We start from the raw sequence: 24,852 nt of genomic DNA on the forward strand, positions 1-24,852 counted from the left end.
ATGGCAATGATTAATTTATCTAAAAGAGGACAAAACAATGATGTGATGTTGTAGGGATTGGGTGACCCTTGCAAATATTAATGATTTTGTACTGCCATGGTAGGAGCCCTGTGGTGCAGAGTGGTAAGCTGCAGTACTGCAGTCAAAACTCTGCTCATGACCTGAGTTCGATCCCACGGAAGTCAGTTTCAGGTAGCCGGTTCAAGGTTGGCTCAGCCTTCCTTCCTTCTGAGGTCGGTAAAATTGAGTACCCAGCTTGCTGGGGGTGAAGTGTAGACGACTGGGGAAGGCAATGGCAAACCACCAATGGTAAACGTAGTCTGCCTAGGAAACGTCCGGATGTGGCCGCACCCCATGGGTCAGGAATGACCCAGTGATTGCACCTTTACCTTTTTACTGCCATGGAGTTATTGTAGCATACTGGTTAGTGTGTCGGACTAGGATCTGGGAGACCCTGGATCAAATCCCCACTATGCAATAGAAACTTGCTGGGTCAATCACACATTCTCAGCCTAACCTATCTCACAGGGCTGTTGTGAGGATAACATAAGGGAGAGGAGAATGATGTAAACTGCTTTGGATCCCTATTGGAGATAAAAGTGGGGTATAAATAAATAAAAGTTCTGTCACTTGGTCATGCTGGAAAAGCATTTATCTCTTGATAATTGTTCACAGATATTTCATTACAAATGTATTCCTGCAGTCCCTTAAACTGGCATTGGTAGACCTTTAAAGTGTCTCTTCAAAGAGATTAAGCATGTCTCTAAGATGAAAGGGTATGAAATGTTCCTGTTTGGTTAGCAATTTAAGAATTTGACTGGTTTTAAATCCTGTAAACTGATCCTGTTCCATTTTGTTTATTCTCACCAGAGCAATCATGTTTGAAATTAAGAAGATCTGCTGCATCGGTGCTGGGTACGTTGGCGGGCCAACGTGTAGCGTCATCGCCCATATGTGCCCCAAAGTTCAGGTCACAGTTGTTGACGTCAATGAAGCCAGAATCAATGCATGGAATTCTGACACTCTTCCCATTTATGAGGTAAATCTGTATTTAATAAATACTTCTCCACCTTTACTCTCTTTGCCTCTTACGATGCAGCTTTTCTCTGGTACAGCTTATTGTTGCAGACGTCTGCAAAAGTGCATCGCTTTTAAATGGTGTTGTTACTTGCATTTGGATGCTGCTGTTCCTCCAAGGGGTTTCAAGATGGCTACAGGGGTCAAAAGTGTTGCAAACACATACGTAGTGTTAAAGTTATTCTCACATGTTGCAAATTCATGAGTTAGAGAGAGAATGAGAAGGAAGAACAGCCAGGTAGAAAGCTTTCTTTCTGTGCCCTTTTCTCCATTTAAAAGCCCTCCAAAGTTTCTACAGAATGGGGGGCGGGGACACGGGACAGATGTATTAGTTTTTCCCCTCATGCATTTTCAGGGGGGGAGGGTTTCAACGGGGGGGGGGGTAGAAATGCGAGGAAAAGGATTAAATATCTCCTGCCTGTGATCTTTTCCCCTGAGTACCTGTTAATTGAGGGTTTTTAAAATGTAAACATTTCTAATAATTTTCCACATGATGTCTAAATCTTTGATTTTCTGGCCATCATATTACTTATACAGCCATGTGACCATTTGTTTCATGGGTGAGCTACAAGCCAATCACACATTGCTTTTGTAACCAACCTTCATGTTGCACCTGAGTCCCAGCAAAAATGCCTGCTGGAATGTTAAGCTTCTTCATAAACTGGGTGTGGGCGCTGGCATTTCTTTGAAACAGGATCAGTGATTTATATGTGAAATGCCACAAATAGATTAATTCCCTCTGTCTCATAGTTTTTTGGTTCAAAAGTAACTAGGGTTTTACACTGAAGAGGAAGTAGCTGGGCAATAGCATAGGAGGAAAGAGCAGGGAAGGAGGGATCATGTAAACTTGAGGATTCCCCAGGCTGATCCACATGGTACCAAACCATGGTTTAATGTTGGGACTGGGCCGAGCGATCGAGTTAAATTATCATGATCCTGTATGTGTGGAGGAATCTTCCTATTTATACTGTTTCTTAAATATACTTGTATAAAGCTTTTTAACTCTCAAAAAACTTCTTGATCCTTCTCCAGCCAGGTTTAAAAGAAGTGGTCGAGTCCTGTAGAGGGAAAAACCTCTTTTTTTCCACCAGTATTGATGATGCCATCAGAGAAGCTGATCTTGTGTTTATTTCTGTAAGTAATGGCTTTTGTCCTGGAATAATTTTGACTGTACTGAGTATAAGTAGCAGTAGAAGAGTTGGGGGAAATAGGGGCAGTCCCAATCCACACTAACCATGAGCTTCTATTACAACGAGTTCAGTTGGCGGGGGGGTGGGGGTGGTTAAAGGGGGAGGGATTTCAAGGGTAAACAAAGAAGCTCTGCCATTTTGTGTGTGGTCCACGTGTATTTAGGACCAATTCATGCTCTGCTTATAAAGTTTGTTTATATGGCAAAAAAAATTGCATGGTGCTGACATTTGTGGCTATAAATGTCAAGATTTTCCTACAGCAGACATGCAAGGGGTTACTGGGAAAGGATCTTGCCCCTGCTCCCATGTTTACCGCAGCATGATTCTATGCACATCCATTCAGAATTAAGTCCTACTGAGTTCAGTGGGAATTACTTCTGGTAAATATGCATAGCGTTCCAACCTCAGCCGTCTCAACTCATTTGTGCCATTCACAATTGACAGTGCTGCAAATTTATTTTACAGTTTGCTTCACCCCCCCTTTTTTTTTTGCATCAGTGTTTTGAAAGTGAAGAGCAGATCAGATCTATCTTAGCATTGTTTTTTTGGGTGTGTGTGTTAGGACTAGAGTAGCAGGGAAAGACAGAAAGTTCAGTTGTCAAAATACTCTGTCATTCCTGACTTGATAGATTGAAGGGAAGAGATCATGACAAACTGGGATGAGTCTGTTTCCTCCATGAAAAGACTTTGGAGAGCAGAAAGTACCTAGTGTAGAAACTTTCCTTCGAGATTAAAGACTGTGCTTCAGCGAAGCTGCAGCAATGTAGTGAATGGTTCTTTTCACAAAATCCCGCATGAGTCTAGTTATGTTTTTTTTAGCAGCCACAAGAAGCAATTGGGGGTCTGTTTTCTGCTCATTTATTCTGCCACCCAGCAGTTGGACTGAGCAGTGAAATAGAAATCTCTCTGTGTTAAATTCCTAAAATGGTTTTTCTTCAGTCGGATCTTTCCATTCACATGAGTAGGAGCCAAAATGAATCCAGGCCCACTTCACCCAATGTTAAACCAGGGTGGGGTTTTCTTTTCGTACAGAGGTTGTTGTTGTTTTTTGGCTAGCCGAAAAGAGTTTTCTTAATTCAGTGTTGAGCAACAGACTACTTTAAACACACTTACATTTAAATGAATCAGAGAGGCTGTGAGTGTGCATATTGTCTTGGAAGAGGTTGACAGTCCTGCAGATGGGCATGTTGTCATGGCGATACTTCAGAAAGAGGAACCACGCAATCTGCATGAGTGCAAAACCACTGTGCAGGACCAGAGTTTCGCCAAGGCTGGGGAGGCGAAGTCCTGAGAATGAGGCAAGGGAGGGAGGTGACACAAACCTGGAGCGGCAGAGGCCTGTCTACTGGTCTGATGAGCTTGCTTCTTTAGCTCAAGCATCCTAGGGGATACACAAGCAGGATCCCTGTCTGCCATCCCTCAAGCTCTAGTTCAGAACTTGAACTGCAGGCATGAGTCCTGACATTCTTCAAGACAGGTTTAGTCCTTTAGGCCTTCAAAGGAAATTGGCTTTTTTTCTGAAATGGTTATCCAAAGCTTAATTTTACTAGTAGATTAGACAATAGATTTTCCCTTCCAATAGAGTGACTGAAAGCTGCAAGGAATAGTACTCGGAAAGCAAGCAGTAAACAATTACAAAACAAGATCTTAAATGAGGATTGGTCCTTAGTGTTTAAGGACGCAAATTGTAAATGTTCACCTCACTTCATCCAGATACCCTTCAACAGAACTTTCTCCTTGCCAGACTATTTCCACTGGTTAGAAATTCATAAGTTCAGACGAGCTTTCTTATTGGCGAGATGTAATGCCCTAGACACAAGGGCTATACAACAAATTACTGCAGAAGAACAAAAATGCCCATTTTGTCTGGATCAAGTAGACTCTCTAGCCCACATTATTTTAGCATGTCCACGAAATAATATTGCACGAAATAAATATATCACTCCCTGAATAAAACCGCTAAAGACACTCTGAGAAGCGGATACTGCATTATCTGCTGTCAAATAGATTGGTTAATTGCGTGAGAGATGTGGCAACTTTCCTCTTTATAGTGTCATGGAAAAATCCAATTTCATTTCCCCTTTCTAAAGTGTGAAGTGGTTGATGGATAGCCAGTGGCTGTTAAATCTAGGAAAAGGAATTTTACATTTTGTCATGACAGCTAAGGAAGAAGGCTTTGGTAGGATTTCCCCCCCTATAACGATTGCCCTTTGACTTTACCTGTCATTAGGTGAACACCCCAACAAAGACTTACGGCATGGGGAAAGGCCGGGCGGCAGATCTGAAATACATCGAGGCCTGTGCAAGGCGGATTGTGCAAAACTCAAATGGCTATAAAATTGTGACTGAGAAAAGCACTGTCCCTGTCCGTGCTGCAGAGAGCATCCGGCGTATATTTGATGCCAACACCAAACCCAACTTGAATTTGCAGGTAAAGTAATAAGCGCTCATCTACTGTGCATGGAATGGACTTTGATCTCTTGTCTGCTCTTCAGGTTGATCTGTGGTTCTTGTGTGTGCAGGTACTGTCTAACCCAGAATTCCTAGCTGAAGGCACAGCGGTGAAGGACCTGAAGAATCCAGACAGAGTGCTGATTGGGGGAGACGAGACTCCTGAGGGCCAGAAAGCCGTTCGTGCACTGTGTGCTATCTATGAGCAGTGGGTGCCCAAAGAGAAAATCCTTACAACCAATACCTGGTCATCTGAACTTTCCAAACTGGTTGGTGTTGCTTAAAATAAGATGTCAGCTTGGTAGTAGTAGGTCTTCATTTTCCCAAAGCCTCACTATGACAAAATATTACGTGTCATCATATCACATGAACACATGAAGCTGCCTTATACTGAACCAGATCCTTGGTCCATCAAAGTCAGTATTGTCTACTCAAACTGGCAGTCTTTCACGTCACCTACTTGCCTAGTTTCTTTAACTGGAGATGCCGGGGATTGAACCTGGGACCTTGTGCATGCCAAGCAGATGCTCTACCACTGAGGCACTGCCCCTCCCCAAATTGGCTTTTTTTTCTGGTGTCATCATTGACTGTTTCCACCAAAAGATTTTCAAATGGCTCCTCTGATTTTTCAGTTACAAAGTCCATGATGTTTAGGCAGCGCTTACAGTTTAATTGAATGGATGCAGCTTGGAATTCTGATTCTTTGGATTCTCAGGTACCCTTTAACACTCATCGACCTGATCTAAAGCTCCCCAGTCCCTCCATGACATGTTGATAGTTAAGTCATAAAGATTATGGATATTGTGATAGCAATCCTAAACAGATCTACTCAGAAGTAAGTCCTAATTCATTCACTGGGCTTAGTCCCAGGAAAGCGGTTTTAGGATTTCACCTTATATTAGCCCATGGACTAGGAATGGGCTGATCCCTGATACTTAGAGGAAGGCTGGAGTCCTTCTGTTGTATCCATTTGATATTGCTAATTAAGCCCTTGGTATGCATCAGAAATAATTTGCTACAAACTTAATTTGTTTTTCAGTCCTACTGCATGTTTTTAGAAAAGCTAAAGGGGAGAAACTGCATGTGTTTAGAAAAGCTAGTTCAAATTAAATTATCTCAAGGCCAGTTGTTTCACATCTATTTTAACTTTTCTGCTATTAAAGACATACAATAAGCCTTGAGTGTGTGCCATAGAACGCTGATGTGGCTGTTAGAATTTTGAGAGTCCCAGCTTTCACTGTGATTGAAGAAAAATGTCTAGACCTCATGGTCTCAGAGATAAGCATGTCAAAAGTAGTGATCATTGCTAAAGGACCAAGGAAGTAAAGTTAGAAAGTATCTTCTGTTGATCATAACTTCTTCATACTTGATGATTCCAAAAGATTGCTTGTTTATTTGTTGAAAGGGAACTCCACATTAGGAATATTTTAGAATAATTTCAGTATTGCAAGGTGCTGTGGGTTGAAATCCTTCATATTTATGTAAGTTAGCAGATGCATGCCTTGAACATTTTCAGTGGCAAATCCAGCTATTGTGGGTTTTTTTAAAAACATAAAATTCTATGCCAAGAAACAACATCCAGCTACCTGTATAAACTATGTAAATTAAGGATTAGTATTCTTTATTTGCTTACATTATGCAATAGATTCTGCTGCTAATCCTAGGGATAGGCAGAGAGAGAGGCTTCTGACTCATGAAAACCACAAGTCAGTGTTGCTTGTTCTGAGTTTTCACCAGCCACAGTATATGTCTGTGTTGGTGAACCTATGGCACGCGTGCCGACTCCGGCAGCCCCTCCCCTCCGCCACCCCCCCGCCATTCACTCGCTCCGCCTCCCAGGCAGGGAAGGCAGGCAGGGAAGGCAGGCAGGAGGAGGGACCCGACCGCCGCGCTAGCACCACAGGAGAGGAAGGGACCGCTACAGAGCTGCCGCCGCCCTTGCGCACGAGGGACCGCTACGGCGGCCCCTACGACTCTCCAAAGCGGCCCCGGGGGAGCGACGGGCAGCCCTGCTCGTCTTCTGCCGCCGCCGGGCTCCTGGGGCCTCTGGGCTGCCGGCTTCCCTGCGCCACACTCGCTGCCTCCTCCCGGGCGGGCAGAGGGGGGGGAGGAGGAGGCGGAAAATGGCGCGCCCGGCGCAGGCGCAGCCACCACACAGGCGGGCGGAAAGGGCCGAACCCAAGGGGGAGGCGCCCCAGACAACCCTGCCTTCCTCGGCGCTGCCACCGGAGGCTCCGCTCCCACCTCCAGCGGAGCAGCCCCCCCGGCGCGCCCACCCCCCGGGCCCAGCCTCTGCGGAGCAACTGCCTTTCTCGCGGCAATGCCCGTGCTTGGCTCCAGCCCACTGTGCACCTCGCGACTGGCCCCGGGGTCTGGGGCAGCAGCCGGAGCTGGAGCTCTCAGGACCCGGCCTGCAGAGAGCTCTCAGGACCCGGCCTGCAGAGAGAGGCCCCTTCTTGGCAGCCCCCCCCCTCCCGGAGCCATCTGGCCACAGCTGTGCCCTCCAGAGGTGCCCAGAGCCCCCCTCCGCTCTGGCTGTCTTCACTCCCTTCCCGTCCCTGCTAAAACTCTGCCCAAAGAGGCCCAGCTTCGGAGGCCACCTGTCAGGGATGGGGGTCTTCACCCACCCATGACGGATGCTGCAAGAACAGACTGAAGGAGGACCCCACCCTCTTCCCTCCTCAAGAGGCCCAGCGCCAAGGGTGGGGAGGCTGGCCTGCCCAGGGCCGCTGCCCGGGTAGCTGCCTCTCCTCTCCATACAATCCCCCCCAACAGTCCCCGCCTGAAACCCAAAGGCTCCCTTCCTCCCAATGTGTGTTATGCCTGGGAGGTTTCGCCTTGGATTGGCCGCTCTCTAGATGCAAACTTTCCCCATCCAAATTCTCAAAACTCAACAGTAAGCCCCCCATGGAGAGTTTTGAGAATTCGGAGGGGGGAAACGTGCATCCAGAGAGCAGCAAATCCAAGGCAAAACCTCCCAGGCATAAATGGCCTGATCTCGAAGCGTTTGAGGCTGGTGTGTGTGTGTTTTCCATCGCACCCTTCTCGGCAGCCCGAGTTGGCGGGGGGGGGGGCGGACGAGGAGCTCCAAAGGGGGGGCCTGATCTGAAACCCGACCAACTTGCAGGGGGGGCCTCCTGCTCCAGTGCCCTTCTGGAGGGCATCCCCCTAACGCCGCGTTGGGCCGGGTGGGAAGCGGTGAGTAGCGGGGTGGGGGGAGAAGGAGATGCAGCTATCTTTGGGGAGGAGCCCTTTTTGGGGAGGGGGAGAGAAAGATCCCCCCCACACACACACAATTAAGTATGATATCAAGTTTTATTCAGTTTACCTATAGTTAATTAAGACTTACAACTTCAATTAATGTTTATTAAGTTAATAAACAGTGTACCTACCTATATAGTTTAAGTTTAAGAAATTTGGCTCTCAAAAGAAATCTCAATCGTTGTACTGTTGATATTTGGCTCTGTTGACTAATGAGTTTGCCGACCACTGGCCTTGTGTTCCAGATGCTCAAATCTGCGCCTTAATTCCAAATATATGGAGGTTTGGCCATTTATGCATGGTCAGTTTTGATGCTCACTCAAAGCTCTTTTTAAAAATGCAACTTTAAAACTGCCTATTCACGGTCTTGAAGCAGAAGGAGAAATTCCACCCCTCCCACTCGCTTGCTCCTTTGTTCCTGTTTGCATAGCCATTAGCATGTGCATAGCTAACCCGCCGCTGTTATTTTGCATGGTTCCTTCAGGGGGATTCTTCAGGCTAAATTGCCGTGTTGGCACTTCGCGATAAATAAGTGGGTTTTGGGTTGCAGTTTGGGCACTCGGTCTCTAAAAGGTTCACCTACACTGGTATACATTGTATCAAGTTTATCCCCACAATCTTGAAGGCTAGAAACACTTCCGGAAGAGACGCTGATCTGAGCGCCACGTTCCTCAGGAGCTCCCGAGGGACCCAAGAAACGTTCGATTTTGGGGTGCAACTCTGCACCCCCCCCCCAGGTTCCTAAATAGTGGACTGGGAAGCAGGAATACCCCTGCAGCCGAGAAGAGCGTTTTGACCCCCAATTTCTCTGCGAGAACTTCAGAAAGTCTCTCGGAACATTGGGTGTAGTCCTGCCTGCATCGAGGGGAATTACATCGCCGTGAACGTCTCCTTGGCATCAGGCTCAGATCTCCTCTATCTATTACCATTTAAGCAACTACATGGAAGCAAGGATACCTACTCTTCTAAAATCTGAGTAAGTTACAAGAACACTTTCGTTTTACCTGGATCTGGAAGCTCTGAAGGATTATTAAACACATCTATTAAATCCACGTCTCCCCACCTAATGTATAAATGACTCTTTGAAAACAAGAAAATATCTGATAAACTGGCAGAAATCTTATCAATTGGATCGGTGGGTAGACATAACAAATAGGATTTTTTTGAAAGACACTACAACTACCAATCAGATACTACGACGCAGAAAGGGGAGGGAGGAGGAGATACCCCCACCCCACTTTTTTTGACGTCTTTCCAATTCAAGTAGGTCTTCCAGCCACGTTTTCCCTGGAAGTGACTTATCTTGGAGAACCGGAAGACAGTAAGAAACTTTGGTTCTTGTAGGTTATCCGGGCTGTGTAACCGTGGTCTTGGAATTTTATTTCCTGACGTTTCGCCAGCAACAGACCACTGTTACACAGCCTGGATAACCTACAAGAACCAATGAACTCTGACCATGAAAGCCTTCGATAATATTTAGTAAGAAACTTGTTGCTTTCTAAGGCGTCTAATACCATTGCAGCATTATTGATCGTGGGACCGGAAGTGTGTCTCCCTTGTGCAACTGGCAAATATCTCCCAAGTTCCTGGATACCAAGAGGAGGTAACGGAAGGTCCACGATCCTGCAACTTCCTGTGTATATCCTGTTTCCTGCAACATCTCCGTGCTACAGTGTCTTCAACTCGATGCTGTTCTAATACTAAAGTACTACCCAAAATACAAGAATCCTGCCAAACTATTTACAAACTTACTTTTTTCGGTGTATCTGTCTGGACTTTACCAACTAAGTTTTAATAGAATTTTTAAAAGCAGCAACCATGGAACGTATGATTAATCAAATGGATCAACTACTTGCTATGATGAATTCTCAATATCAAATTATCAACCAAAAACTGGACATCATCTTAGACGAATTTAAAGAGATAAATAACCAAGTTACTATAATGAAGCCAGATGTGGGAGCAGTGGACGTTCTAACTGAGAAGACGGCTGAAGAACAGAAAAATCCTACAAAGGAACTGGAAAGCCATGATGAACAACCAGAGGCTGCATACTTTCAGGAAGAAACCACAACAGATCAGCTGGCTACAATGGAGCTGAATGTGAGAGACTTTGATTTCTGTCTTTGCACTCTGCCTGAAGAACTCTTTAATGCTAGCTTGGAGGATTTGAAGGGTGGAAAGGCTGGAGTTACTGGGATCTCTCTCTACGACTTAGGGATGGAAGAAATTACAGTGCAGATCTACTATGAGAACCCTATGTCTGCAGAGGGAATTTTACCAACAATCTCCAAGGATGCTTTTTGACGTTTAGTGTTAAAGAGGAAAAGTGGAAGACGCTGGAAATTCCGGACAAAGGGACTGGATAAAAGAGTTTACATCTTCTGGAATAAAAAAAAAGAACTGGTTAAAAGGTTTAGTTTTGGTGAAAATGTAACAATCTACTATATTAATATACTAGAAAGATAATTTGCAATTATGGGTGATTGGGAGACATGAAGGGTTTACAGAGAAATTGACTTTTAAAGGAGGTAATAAATGTTACCTAATGTTCTAATCTAATTACTATTATTGAGATTTATTAAATTTTTTGTGTTGGTGTCAATTAATTTTTTAATGAATATATTCAATCCTTTATCTTTAAAATTGTGTGTGATTTAGTTTAATCAATAAAATTAAAAATATGAGGATTGGAAATATCTATACTAAAGAGTATATAGGCTTATTGATGGATGGAGGAAGATGTAGGGGAAGTTTTTTTCTTTTTTTCTTTTTGTATTGGATATATTTTAAATGTATATGTTTATTTGATTTAGAAAAACAAAAATTATATAAAAAATTATTTAAAAAATCTTGAAGGCTAGTAACTTGCTTTTTATTTTATTTCTTTAAAATGGAGTTTGAGATTCTCAGAATTCTAACTTGGGTGTCCAGTGCCAATTTCTGTACTTGGAAACTGGGATTGTGAACATTTGGTGTCTCTTCCTTCAGTATTAGGAAACTCTCATTTATGGGGACATGAGAGAGAGTCATTGTTCCTTTTGAAACAATTGCATGCCAGTGTCACAAACCTTAGTATCACACTGAAAGTATGTTACCAAAATATGCACTTTGTCTTCAGTGATCCAGTTTATAACATTTTTTACCAGCTCCAATAGAGATACTAATATGTAATGGCTTTATCTAGTCCACTGTTGATTCTGGCAGAAGGTAACATCCTTGTTTGTTTTCTGTACTCTTCATCTTCAGGCAGCAAATGCTTTCCTTGCCCAGAGAATTAGCAGCATCAACTCCATAAGTGCTCTCTGTGAAGCAACAGGTGCCGATGTAGAAGAGGTAGCAAGAGCCATTGGAATGGACCAAAGAATTGGAAACAAGTTTCTGAAAGCCAGTGTTGGTAAATATTACAAACTATCTCTTTTTCGTTGCAGTGGAGAGCTACCTTGAAGCTGTATCCTCTTTAGGCTACAGGCATTTATAAATAAGCTCCATGAAACTTTAAAACTGGACTTCATCTCTGACTTTCCCATTATGGTGTAGAAAAGAGCAACCAAAATGATCAGGGGAGTAGAGCAACTGCCCTATGAGGAACGGTTAAAACGCTTAGGGCTATTTAGCTTGGAAAGAAGATGGTTAAGGAGACATGATAGTCTATAAAATTATGCATGGGGTCATCTGCTGAAGCTGGAGGGTGAGACATTCAAAACAGATAAAAAGAAGCATTTCTTCACACATAGTGAAATGGTGGCACTCCCTGCCCCAGGATGTGGTGATGGCTGCCAACTTGGAAGGCTTGAAGAGGGGAGTGGACATGTTCATGGAGGAGAGGGCTGTTCATGGCTACTAGTCAAACTGGATACTAGTAATGATGCATACCTGTTCTCTCCAGGATCAGAGGAGCATGCCTATTATATTACGTGCTTTGGAATACAGGCAGGACAATGCTGCTGCAGTTGTCTGGTTTGCGGGCTTCCTAGAGACACCTGGTGAACAGACTGCTGGACTTGATGAACCTTGATCTGGTCCAGCATTGCCTTTCTTATGTTATGTTCTTATGATTGCCGCAACACCTCAGTATTTTCCTATCAGGTTCCAGTGAACTTTGCATGTTTATGGTTGGCCTGAGGTCACCCAACAAGCTTTCATGGCAGAGCAGGGATTTGAATTTGAGTCGGTCAGAGAGTCCTTCAGCTGTAGCTGACTTAGCTTGTGTCCAAATCTGGCCCTGATCTCTCCCAGCGACTTGGGGTGGCAGCAGCTGGTGGCTCCCCTCTCTTTGGCTTGATGGCTGAACTAGTAATGGTGCTATGCAGTACTGTTGTTGTCTGTTGGTAAGAATTTTTGTTAAACAATTATGCATGGAGTGGAGAAAGCAAATGGAGAATTTCCCCCTTCCTTCTCCCATAATAGTAGAAGTTGGAGTGGTTCTGTAGAAAAGTGATTGGCAGTAGATTCAAGACAGACACAAGGAAGGACTACTTCACAGAGGGGGTGGTTGATGCGTGGAACTCACCGACACATGATGTGGCAATGGCCACTGGCTTAGACGGATATAAAAAGTGGATTGAACAAATTTATTATCTCTGAGCTTCCCTGTGGTATCCGAGTGGTCACTGCTAGAAACAGGATGCTGGACTAGATGGACCATTGGCCTCTCTGTTATATTCTTAGGAAGTGAAATATAATAAGATATGTGTCTCTTCCTTATAGTGTAGGACCGTGTTGGTGAACCTGTGGCACGCGTGCCATAAGCGGCACGCCGAGCCCTCTCTGTGGGCACGAGCGGAGCCGTCGCGTCTGCCCCCCCCTCCGCCCCTCCTCGCGGCCTCGACGCAAGTTTCCGCCGCACCGCAGCCAACTTTGTCACGGGGCGGGGGCGGAGGCGAGGAGGCAGGCGTAGCGGTGTGGCTGGCCGGGTAGCTGCTGGCCCGTGACAGCAGCTTCCTGGTGCGCAAGAGCGTGGCCGGCGCCTTCGCCCTCTGCCTGCTGTGAGTGGCCCTGGCCCCTTGGAGGCTGAGGGAAGAGGGCTTTCTCTCGCCCCCCGGTAGGCTGCTCTGTGATCGGTGGCAGGGAGTTGGGAATCACTCCCCCCTTTCCCTCCCCTCGGAGCCCCCCTGAGTCGGGAGCTGCTACCGAGCGTGCTTCTCCGCTCGGCACCAGTCCCGCTCCGCACACCCCAGGCCAATGGATACCGTATGCAGGAGGGCGACAGCAGAGCTCCAGAACTGATTTCCACCTCCTCGTCCATCCCAGGGTTTGCATTTTGCTGCAGGCGGCGGAGGGGAGCCGGAACGGAGTGGGAAAGCTTCCCCCCCAGCCCACTTTTGCAAACTTGCCGCCCTTTGCACCCGCACAGCTTTTGCTGCTGGTGTGGGAAGCGCGCAAGCTTGTCCCCCCTTACCCGGGGTGCGATGCAAAGGCGCCTCTTTCTCTGCAACACGGGAGGCTTTTTTGTGTGTTTTTGTGTCTTTGCATCGTTGGGGGGCGAGTTGCAAAAGTTCACCTTGCGGGTTTTCATGCAAGCCTGTGGACAACTCGACCTTTCCTCAGGGTGTGTGTGTGTGTCTCCCCCCCCCCCCCATACACCCCGTTGCTGGGGCAAGCTGGCCCCTCGCACATTTTCCCCATCCAGATTCTCAAAACTCTGCATGGGGGGTAATTGGCCATTTATTAATGGGAGGTTTTGCCTTGGATTTGCCACTCAGAATTCCTTAAAAATGTGGAATTCTCTGCCAAATAATTTTAAGTCAATGAAAGCACTTGGGATTGCTTTCCTCACTTTGTTTGGATCATCTTATGCTTGTGAGCAGCTGTTTTCAGCTTTGAATTATATCAAATCTGACACCAGAAACAACTAACAGATGACCTGAGTGCTGCATGTGTTGCTCTCAAATTTACAAAGTATGAGCCAAGGGTAGACAAATTATCAGCATGCACACAACAGCAAAAATCACATTAATTGTTCAAAAGCATGTCTTTCGATAAAAAGTTGTTTGTATCATTGAAAGCTCTGTTATTGTGTTTTTCTTTTAAGGCAAAAGATGTTAACGTATGAGTTGTTTTTTCTAAACTAAAACCTCAGTATTCAGGTTAAATTGCCGCATTGGCACTCGGCGATAAATAAGTGGGTTTGAGGTTGCAGTTTGGGCACTCGGTCTCTAAAAGGTTCGCCATCATTGGTGTAGGATGTTGTTGTACCTTTGATGGCAAAAAAAAACCTGTACAATTTTAATTGGACTGTCTGGTTTAATCCTGTTTGTTTGCTTGTTAAAAATCAGTTAATACTCTATTTTAACAGTGTTCATAACCAATATAACTCACTGTTGTAATCCACTGATAACAGCTTCTTCATTGATGAGAGTTTGGTCCTGTCTCCTAAGAGTCAGCAAGTAATTACGCTTTAGAATCCAAACTCCAGCAACACAATAATCGATTGTTTCGGTAGCACATGGAACATTCTCAGAAGTCTGGCTTGCCTAGGAAGTTTCTCTTATTTAGAAGGCTCATGAAGGCTTCATGAAGGTTAATTTGAAGTGGAGCGTTCACTTGGCTAATAACTGCAAGCTACTAACAAGGCCCATCAGGTGCTTCTAGGGCTCTGATTCTGTGCATCCATACTTGAGAGCAAACACACTGAATTCTTTGAGGTTTACTTCTAAGTACAAGTGTGTAGAAGGAAAGAAAGACGCTTCCCATATGGGTTACATGTAGAGTAACAGTTTTTATTTATTTCCCCCCCCCCCCCCAGGATTTGGTGGTAGCTGCTTTCAAAAAGATGTTCTGAATTTGGTTTATCTTTGTGAGGCCCTGAATTTGCCAGAAGTAGCTCGTTACTGGCAACAGGTAAGAATTCGTTTTGTGGAAATCTGCCCTCCATTAATACATTTACACTGCAGTCCCAAACAGAGGTAAGCTGTAGCCCATGAGCCTCACTAGACTTAGAATGGTATGTCACTGCTTAGGTTTTCGCTGTTATTCTTCCCTTTTTTCTCATTTCTTGCTTGCATTCTTTAGTAGAACATAACATTTTTAAAATCAGGAACGAGAGGGAAAGGCAAACAATGCATTTCTTTGTACATATATGTTATAAATATCTTAAAGACATGTTTGTCTTGAACCCAAAGTTTCTGTCAGAACAGACATTTAATTAGGAACTCCTTCCTTTTTTTGCAGCGAGGTTTAAGCAAGAATAGCCCAGATAACTGAGCCTTGTCAAGTTTTTAAAATTATCTCACATGGCCTTATAAGTGGAGTTTGGAATTCTAAGGCCTTGGCTGGACATTTCTTTTCTGCATCTGGTATATAAAGTAAGCCGGTCTCAGGCTTGCATGGGCCCTTGGTGAGCACCCTACCCACCCCAGATAAAAATTAATACTTAACCTGACGGGAGGCTTATCTGTACCTGGAATCTTTCTAATAGACTTGCAGGGCTGTTGGGAAATGGTTACCTGTTAGATGGGAAGCCAACTCAGGTTCCCATGGCGCCTGTCTTCTGGCTTCTTGGAGGGCAGTGGGACTCCAGCATTGCCCACTGGCTGAGTAGGAAGGAGAGCATTGGCTAAAGATCCTGAAGGCTGTCCTCTCTGCTATGGGGTTCAAAAATAGACTAGATCGGGGGTGTCAAACATAAGGCCCGCGGGCCAGCTCCACCCCTTTGAGAACTTTAATCTGGCTTGGCGAGGCATGGCCCAGCCTGACCAAGTGACATTTATGTCATATCTGGCCCTCGTAACAATTGCATTAGACACCCATGTACTTGACTTTTTAAAAGGAACATATTTTTAACTTTAATTAGCTCAATGAAAACATCCAGCTTTTAAGCATGAATATGTCTTTGGCTATTTGGGTCTCCGTTGAGCTGTGTGTGTGCCGTGACCCATACACCTGTCCTACCTGCTACTTACACATACCTGTCCTACTGCCATTATAGCATTACTGGCTAATTCTAAGCCAGTATCTCTGACAGAAGGAAGCTTGCTAAAGAAGTAAATCTGCATACACTTGATTGATCTGCATAGGTTTTCCTGATCCTTGTACATATTTGGGCTTTTATTAACTCCTTTCATCACTATCAAAATCATGCCATAAGTGTTAAAACTGCCTTGAGGACTTTTACTTGAAGTTTGGTATATAAATAATGTTGTGTTAACTACTGAATAGAAGCACTTTGCACTCCCATCCTTGTGTCCTGTGTAATTGTAGGTGATTGACATGAATGACTATCAGAGGAGAAGATTTGCTTCCCGGATCATTGATAGCTTATTTAACACCATCACTGACAAGAAGATTGCTATTTTGGGATTTGCGTTCAAAAAAGACACAGGAGACACAAGGTAATACAAAGCAAGCTCAGCCTGCAGTTGTAAGTATTCCTAGGGTTGCTGATACTCTAACCCATCCTGAATAATGCACTTTCACGATGGTTTGCAAGTGGATTTTGCCGTTTCACACAGTAAAATCCAGTTGCAAAGTACATTGAAAGTGGATTGAAGGTGCATCATTGAGGATGTGTGAAAGCGCCCCCAGTGTTATCTACCCTGCCAGTCACAGAGCACCACATTCACAACTACCATCAACCAAAAGAGCCACATTTACTTCCATCCCTAGTATGAGGCCTGCATCTTAGAGAGGCATGCAGCTTTTCCATTCCTTTAGCAGCAGCTGTTTCACCTGGGAACCCACTGCCAATCACAGTCCCCACCAGGCAAAGGCCTTGCCCATTTTCCTGAGATAGGGGACAGATGCCACACGGTAGAATGGTGCTCAGAAGAACCACATGTGGTTCCCAAGTGTACTGAGTGAGTTACTGCTCTGACTAGTTTATCACAAAGGAAACACAAATTCTATGCCCAAAATAAGTTACGAAATTACACTACCTTGAGCTTCGTTGAGGGAGGGTGGGATAAAAATGTACTTGATGGATGGATTCCTCTTCCCCGTGCATGGATCTTCATCCCTAACCATGCCCCCACAAAGCTCCCACCAGTGGCATGGGGGAACCTGGCAACCCTAGGAGGTTCCCAAGGGGAAAGGATTACATTAATCTACTCTTCCATTGTCACTTGACTATCCATGGATCAAATCAGAGAATTGTCCTCTGTGTCTTCTGTTCCCGTCTCCCACTGTCTGCAGAACCAGGCTGGGATGCTGCAAACTGAGCAGAATTGAGTGTTCAAAATACACAAAGATCCCTCTACCTTTTTCTGGCATCTGGCTTCATTGGTTAGCTTGCACCATTCAATCAACTCTTTTATACGAAGCAGAAAAAGAGGAGGATTTGGTGTCATGATAGCTTTTGTTTGAGTTATCTTTTACCTGCAATGGCCTTTCTTCTCCTTTTATGGCCTTGTGGTTAATGTAACATGCCAGCTCCCATGACTCAGCTGTTTTTTGCACTTTGAGTTTACAGGCTAGCATTAACCACTGAGATTTTAATAAAGCAAGAATGGTCTCTACAGTGCAGGTTTTAAAAATGTCATGACAGGGGCCATGGAGAGCCTGGGTAGAAAGTCTGCTGAATCAGTTGATGCATTTGTTTTTATTTTGTATTCTTTGCCAGTCCTCTTGCAAAATTGGATTGTAACACCCAGGGACACTAGTTCTCTGTATCACTCTAATAATAATAATAATTACATGATTTCCTGCGCAGAAAACCAATGCATCATTGGCATTCTGATTATACCTTTCAAAAATCTGTTTCTAGCCCTCATGCTTATAGGAGGAAAAAAGTCTTAAAAGGGTAGGAGCTGTGGGTAGCTTTGCCAGTGTAAGATTAATGTGCTTATTGAAAGGACTTCAGAGACTCAATCTAATAATTATTGTCTTCTTCCTTGTGTGTGTGTGTAAAGTGCCTTCAAGTCGCAGCCGACTTATGGCGACCCCTTTTGGGGTTTTCATGGCAGAAGACTAACAGAGGTGGTTTGCCAGTGCCTTCCTCTGCACAGCAACCCTGGTATTCCTTGGTGGTCTCCCATCCAAATACTAACCAGGGCCGACCCTGCTTAGCTTCTGAGATCTGACGAGATCAGGCTTGCCTGGGCCATCCAGGTCAGGGCGTCTTCTTCCTTACAAAAGTGGTAATCTTGTTCACCTGCAACCCATGAACCTGATTGCAATTCTGGTTTTATAACAGTCCCCTCCATATTTTAACATATAATTATTTAATGAAAGCTTCTCCATAAAAGGTGTTTGTCCCCCTTAGAGAATCCTCCAGCATCTACATCAGCAAATATTTAATGGATGAAGGTGCAAAGCTACATATCTATGACCCCAAAGTGCTGAGAGAACAAATAATTCTGGATCTTTCCCACCCAGGTGTATCTGAGGATGATCAAGGTGAGTGAGTCTTGCTTTGTAGATGCTCCTTCAGCTCTGAGATTGCACACGTATGAGCAGTTTGCCTAGTGGTTACTGTGCTCTTTGTGGCGGGTCTCTGCAGCAGAACGTCTGCAATTATACCAATGATCTACAGAGTCGAATCTGCTCCCCTTCTGATTTTTATGTGCATCTGAGAATCTTGGTGAAAATGTTACATTGCTGACACTAAAATATGTTTTTATATTAGAACATTTATACTCCGCCTTTTCTCAATAGCTCAAAGGAGGCTCACGGTACCACCTAAAACACATAGGTAGATAAATGCAGTAAAATCTAGCAAAAGAATACACAGACCTTACAGGTGTTGTCTAAAAATCAGAACATTGATGAACTGCAGAGGTGACCATCATGAAACCTGTTTACAATGTAAACTCTGAATGGAAGGCACTCTGAACAGAGCTGTCAGTGGTGACTTTCAAAGCCATGTAGATTGATGGTTTAGAGTAGACTATAATTAAAGCTGTATGTGTGCTGTGATTCCACAGGGGCATAACCCTTACACACAGAATATAGTGTTGTGTGTTTGTGTGTGCATGTGTGCGAATAATTGTTGTTGTTTTGGTTCCTTGCAGCAAGATAATGTGAAGTTAATGCTTGAATGCATCTTTTTCTACATTGCAGTGTCCCGACTAGTCACCATTAGCAAAGATCCCTATGAAGCATGTGATGGAGCCCACGCCCTTGTGATCTGTACTGAGTGGGACATGTTTAAGGTAAGCAGGCTGCAAAGTGGTAAAATTCCAAAAGCGAGAGGGGAGAAGCACCTGACTCTGAAAACAAGTCTCTGACGTTATTTGCAGGAGCTGGACTATGAGCGCATTCACAAAAAAATGTTGAAGCCAGCTTTCATCTTTGATGGTAGGAGAGTCCTTGATGAACTTCATAATGAACTACAAGGCATTGGTTTCCAGGTAATTTTTCTGTTGCCTACTAGTTGAGCCACAGTAAGATCTTTGTATGGCTTCAGTGAGAAACAGGACAGGGGCCGATATATCCTTCATTCCATTTTGTTATGCGTTTCTTTGAACACTGATACTTTCCTGAAACATATACCACGCAAATTCCATTTGCCAAAACATTTTACCTGTTTTTGAGAACCAGTGAGTGTAGTGGTTAAGAATGGTGTTTTGGAGAGTTGGACTCTAATCTGGAGAACCGGGTTTGATTTCCCACTCCTCCACATGAGTGGTGGACGCTAATCTGGTGAACCAGGTTGGTTTCCTCACTCCTGGACACCAAGCCAGCTGGGTGACCTTGGGCTAGTCACAGCTTTTAGAACTCTCTCAGCCCCACCTACCTCACAGGGTGTTTGTTGTGGGGAGGGGGAGGGAAGGTGATTGTAAGCCGGTTTGATTCTTCCTTAAGTGGTAGAGAAAGTCGGCATATAAAAACCAACTCTTCTTCTTTTTTGTTGAGGATTGGTTTGCAGACCATGATGACCAGGGCCAGTCCAAGCATATTGGCTAACTGGGCAGCTTCCTGGGGCCTCGCCAGCCAAAGGGTGCCTGCTGTGCTGGATCCCCATAAGAATGTGAATCCTCAGCAACACATTAGGCAGTTCTGGAGCACTCTTTCGAGGTATCAGGTACCTGATACCTGAAAGCCAGAACCAGTTTTGAACATAGGCCGGTTTTGGCCCCAAATCTTGTGGCTCGCTCATGTAAGTTTCCAAACCATGTATTGAACTCTCCAGAGATGGTCTTAGCCACAGGAAATCAGGGGAGCTGCCCTGAGCCCTGGAGTGGGGCAGTGTGCTGGGGGAGGGCTGAGTACCAAGTTGCCCTCATTGCTAGCTGCCACTACTGTACACAATGACAATAAGGGGCATCGCTAAGGCAGTGGCCCAAGCAATCAAGGCAGTGAGGGGTGCCCCCATTCGGCAATCAGCTGTAGACCAGTGGGAGGGCACTACTGTGGTTGCTGCCCTGCCTGCCATACCCAGTGATTCTGAAGCCTCATCCCTCAATCCAGAGCCCCAGAATCACTAAGACTGCCCCTTGAACTCTCATGAAAGCTGAGAGTTACTATTGGAGAAATATTGCAGTGTTTGCTCACATGAAGGGTGTTGCTGATCATCATATAAAATTAAGTAGGAATTTCTTACCAGGTCATATTAGCTAATGCATATTTTTGGGGGCTGCCACTTGCAACTTAGGTGTGCCTTAGCACTCCTGTTTGCATTATTTGGAATTGTTTACTCTGCAGGCCCTTTTCTATAGTGTGTATATGAGTGCTTTTTGTGCCATCTTTTGGCTTATGTAGGTTGTTGATCTGTTTGGATGGGTAGGTGAAATGGCCATGATTTTGGAGAGGCATTGGAATTAAATGCCCTTTTGATTCCTTCCAGTATTGTGCTCAGAGGAAAAGATCCAGAAGCCTCCTTAGCTATTACACATTGAGATTAGCAGTAGGCCTTGCTCTCACACATTTCTGCCCTTCCCCCACTACACAGAAGCTAATAACCAAAGCAGGAGATCCTGTCCTCGGCACAGTTTATAATGATTGAGGGCCAAGCTACATTTTCAGAACTATCACATGATACAGACTGTTCCCCTTTAGAAAGAGGGCAGAGGAATTGCATGTTTAAATGTGATTAATCTTGTCCTGTGGATTTCTCCCCCCCCCCCCTTCAGATTGAGACAATTGGGAAGAAGGTATCGGCCAAGAGGATTCCATTTGCTTCTTCGTGTGACATACCAAAGTTTAGCCTACAGGATCCTCCCCTGAAGAAGCCAAGAGTATAGGTTTTAAATCAGTAACAAAGGGTTATAATGGAATGTCTTCTGTGAGCTATAAATCAGCATCAGTTTAATAACGGGTACAATTCAGCCAAAGTTGAGGACTTAGACCTATTTGTTTCAATGCAAGGGATAAGCACCTTAAGTGAAATGAATGGGGACTAAGAAGGGCTTTACTGGATTGTGCTCAGTATGTTCTCATAATGAAGACAATTTTACATGAAGAATATCAAGGTACTTCGCACATTTCAAACCAGAATCTATTTTGTAATCGCTATTTTTATAATATTGGAACTGCTGTCATTTTTTCAGGTTAAAAACTGGACAGTTGTGATTTTTAGTAATGAATTTTTTATATTAAAAACCCCATTGACTTCAAACTGTAGACTTCTACTTTAAAAGTTGACAAAAGGATTTGTATCCCCACTTGTTGGGAACCGTAATTTGTTTTACATGTTCTAAAACCACAAGGGGTAGCCATGTCAGTGTGCTCTAGCCCAAACTACAAAAATCTTGTGGTTCCTTTAAAGACTAACAAATTTATTTGGGCCTAAGCTTTCATGAGCCAGAGCCCTCTCCGATCAGGTGTATAAAGGTTGTACAACGACTTTTGTTGGAATTTTTCCTTTGACTCTAGGCAGGGGTGGGCAGGTTGTGCAAGGACCACTTTTCACCTGCCAGAGTAACCCCTGGGGTTTAAGGCTTTTTGGCATCAGAAGCAGAAAATGCAGACAGCACCCCCAACTCGTTACCAGTGGGGGCGAATCTTAATAACAGAGCTGCCTCTTCAACAGTAGCCCTCAATTTGCTGCTCGAGGCAGGCTGTATCAGCATGCTTAATGATAGGGCTGTTCCCAGCCCCTTTTCAGAAGCCAGATGTATTTAACTAGATGTCAGTAATGAAAGAGCTTGCTAGGAGTCCAGCATCACCATAAATGACCAGAGCCTGTTGACAACCCTGGTGACTGTGGTGGAGGCAGCGTTTGCATCCACACTCAGTATACGTTTGCAATAGTAACACATTAAAGAGGGTGAGCTGTATGTGGAGTCCATTTGTTCTTAACCCTTCTCTGTCAATTCCTCTGACCTCTGTTCTTAGCCTGCCTTAGACAAAGGTTTGTACATACCCACTTAACTGGATATCTGATGCAAGCAGAACTCTCTTGGCAAGGAAGCTTTTGTGAAGTGGGAGGGGGAACTGGCTTTGTTTTTCATTTAAGCAACCGAGACGTGAAACAAATACGGGCTAGAAACGTTTACAGCCTTACTTGCAAGGCTACATTAGAAGCTAAGGAACGATTCCATTTCCTTGTCATAGACAGCAAACCTCCATTGGTTTCAATGGGTCACAGCTGCATCTAGAAGTTCTAGAACTTACCTGAGTGTTAGAGAGAGAAAGCAAGAAAATTGCTATTTAGACTGTTCCTTGGTACAAATTTAACAAACAGGTGTAATGTGTTCTGCAGTCAGATGTGTATAAGTGTGATTCAAATTTCTGCAATGGCCATTCACGGTGGGTGGGGGGGTTAGAATGTTGGATTAGGAGTGGGGAGACCATGTTTTCACATCTCCACTTATTCATAAAACATGCTGAGTGACCTTAAGTCTGTCACACAGTTTCAGCCTAAACCACTTTACAAAGTTCTTATGATCAAATGGAGAAGGAGAAAACAACATACATTGCCCTGAACTCCTTGGAGAAATTGTGAAGTAAAAGAGTAACCATCTCCCACTCTGCCCTAATCAGCCATCTTTATTATATAGTGCAGCTCGTTGTTTGAATGAGACCTGTGAGAAGTGTAGGTACTGGTAGAAAGGGGCTGAGGGCTGCCACCTTCCCATCTAGGCTACTGGTCAGGAAGTGGAACTCCAAGCAATGAAACATGAATGACTGTGTAACTTCCACCCCTGCCTTCCCAAATGTGTATTATGGTTGTACATGTCACCTACCAACCACTCTTTTAATGTTTCCCTGCATTCTAACATTTAGGAATACCAGATTGCAGGGATCACCTGTAAGTGCTACTCTCCAGAACGGCCTTTAAAAAAATCATTGCCTCCAATCAATGGTCCTGTCTATTTTTCTTGATGGGGGGGGCCCTCACTATCAGACCTTTGGCATAAGAGTTGGCCCATTGCTATTAGTGGCCGGACCCACAAATAATGTATAAATCTAGATTAGCTCAAGTGGTAACACTTGGCCGAAACAAAGCCAAGCCACTGAAAGTGTTTTCCCCCTTGATGTTTTGATAGCAGGTGCTGAAGCAAAGGTTTGAGACTCTAGCAGAATGAAATGTTGTATATGAATCATGCTTGCTACCTCACTGTAATTACAAAAAATAAATTTTATGCTCATATTGATATTAACCTGCTGTGTTGCTTTTTTTCTCCCCTCCCCCCCAGTATTACTAAGCCACTTATATTAAATAGCTTGATGAGGCACTATCGTGAAATCTTTACTAAGAAATGCTGTTCCCTCCTCTCCCAGCCCAGCAAAAAAAGACACCGGGGGTGGGGGGAGAAGGGAAACCCATGAAAAGTTATCATAGGACTTCAGCCAATCTTGCTCGCATCGTGGTTAGGAAATTTGGTAAAAACTTGCATTACTTTATGGCTATATTCTGAAACTGATATTTCAGTTTGGTAGAGGTCTCTTGAGAAGGAATGATAGGAACAAATGCTGGAGTCGTGAAGGAGCCACAGTAGACCTCTGTCATTATTTTAAGAATAATCTACAAGTGACCAAAGTTCTCCCTAAATCAATTTGTAACCAACAATTTCTACAGGCTATATAGTAAGTTCATTCTAAAATATGTGCATGTGGACAACACAACTATGTTATAAAGTTCCGTACAGATATGCAAGGGGATGACAGGCTAGCCCTTCACCCTTTTTCCATGGGTGGAAGATGTTGGGGCCCCCTTTTGACTACCCAAAAAAAAGCTGTGCCAAAATTGCTACTACGGTTAAACAGTAACTACTGCCAATTGACCACAGACTTTCAAATGATATCATGATGGTATGAATCTCTTGAGTGGTCTCAGCACTGTTAAGAGTTAATCGCAACCAATAACAACTACTGTTGCTGCTTACAGTAAGAGTGGCGAATGGGGGACTGAAAGGAGGCAGAAAGCTAAATGGTATGTTGGCCCCCAACCTTCTACCATCATACCACATCTCCAAGGTCTAGCACGGCAGTGAACGTGCCCACAGACTCAAGAAAACTTTGCATCAGTAAAATATGCCACTCTTTTGAAATGTAAAAGGGGTGTGACTTTTAGGAGCAGGATCTGCTGCAAAGAAAATATCACTGTGGTTTTCTGGTTGAAGAAGATGGGACTACTCCAGAGAAAAGTTGCTTCGTGTGTGATCTTTTATGCATGAACCAACTGCACTTAACTGTGGGCCTGCTACTGCCGGCCCATGCTGCTGCACAGTGAAATGTTTTGGATCGGCTCACACTGCCAGCACAATGCATTAGCGGCACTCCATTCTTATTTGGCAGTCAGACTGAACTATTCAGTGCCGTCTCTACACAGCATCAAACAAACCACAAGAGGTGTAAGTTATGGCAAAGACTCTGTGATAATGATCCAGACAGATTCAAGGGCTCAAGTCTCATTTAAATGGACAGCTGAAATACACATTTAAATATACTCCTCTAGAATCAACAGCATTTATAGTTTATCTTTGGTTGGGTTCTGCCTTTTGACATTGTTATTCGATGTTTCAGATTACTTTTGTAGGGTAAAAAACGT

At 44.3% G+C, this 24,852-nt stretch overlaps 1 protein-coding gene across 1 annotated transcript; it reads left to right on the forward strand.

The window, feature by feature from the left end:
- The first annotated feature begins 868 nt into the window (after positions 1-868).
- On the forward strand, positions 869-21,160 carry UGDH (UDP-glucose 6-dehydrogenase). The gene is made up of 11 exons (XM_056855479.1): positions 869-1,039; positions 2,110-2,211; positions 4,498-4,698; positions 4,790-4,987; positions 11,229-11,376; positions 14,728-14,822; positions 16,182-16,312; positions 18,181-18,314; positions 18,978-19,069; positions 19,157-19,267; positions 20,990-21,160. The coding sequence occupies exons 1-11, from the start codon at positions 878-880 to the stop codon at positions 21,098-21,100; spliced, it is 1,485 nt and encodes a 494-aa protein (XP_056711457.1). The 5' UTR covers positions 869-877; the 3' UTR covers positions 21,101-21,160.
- The last annotated feature ends 3,692 nt before the right edge of the window (positions 21,161-24,852 follow it).

This window comes from Euleptes europaea, chromosome 9, assembly GCF_029931775.1.
Source record: "Euleptes europaea isolate rEulEur1 chromosome 9, rEulEur1.hap1, whole genome shotgun sequence".
Lineage (NCBI taxonomy): Eukaryota > Metazoa > Chordata > Lepidosauria > Squamata > Sphaerodactylidae > Euleptes > Euleptes europaea.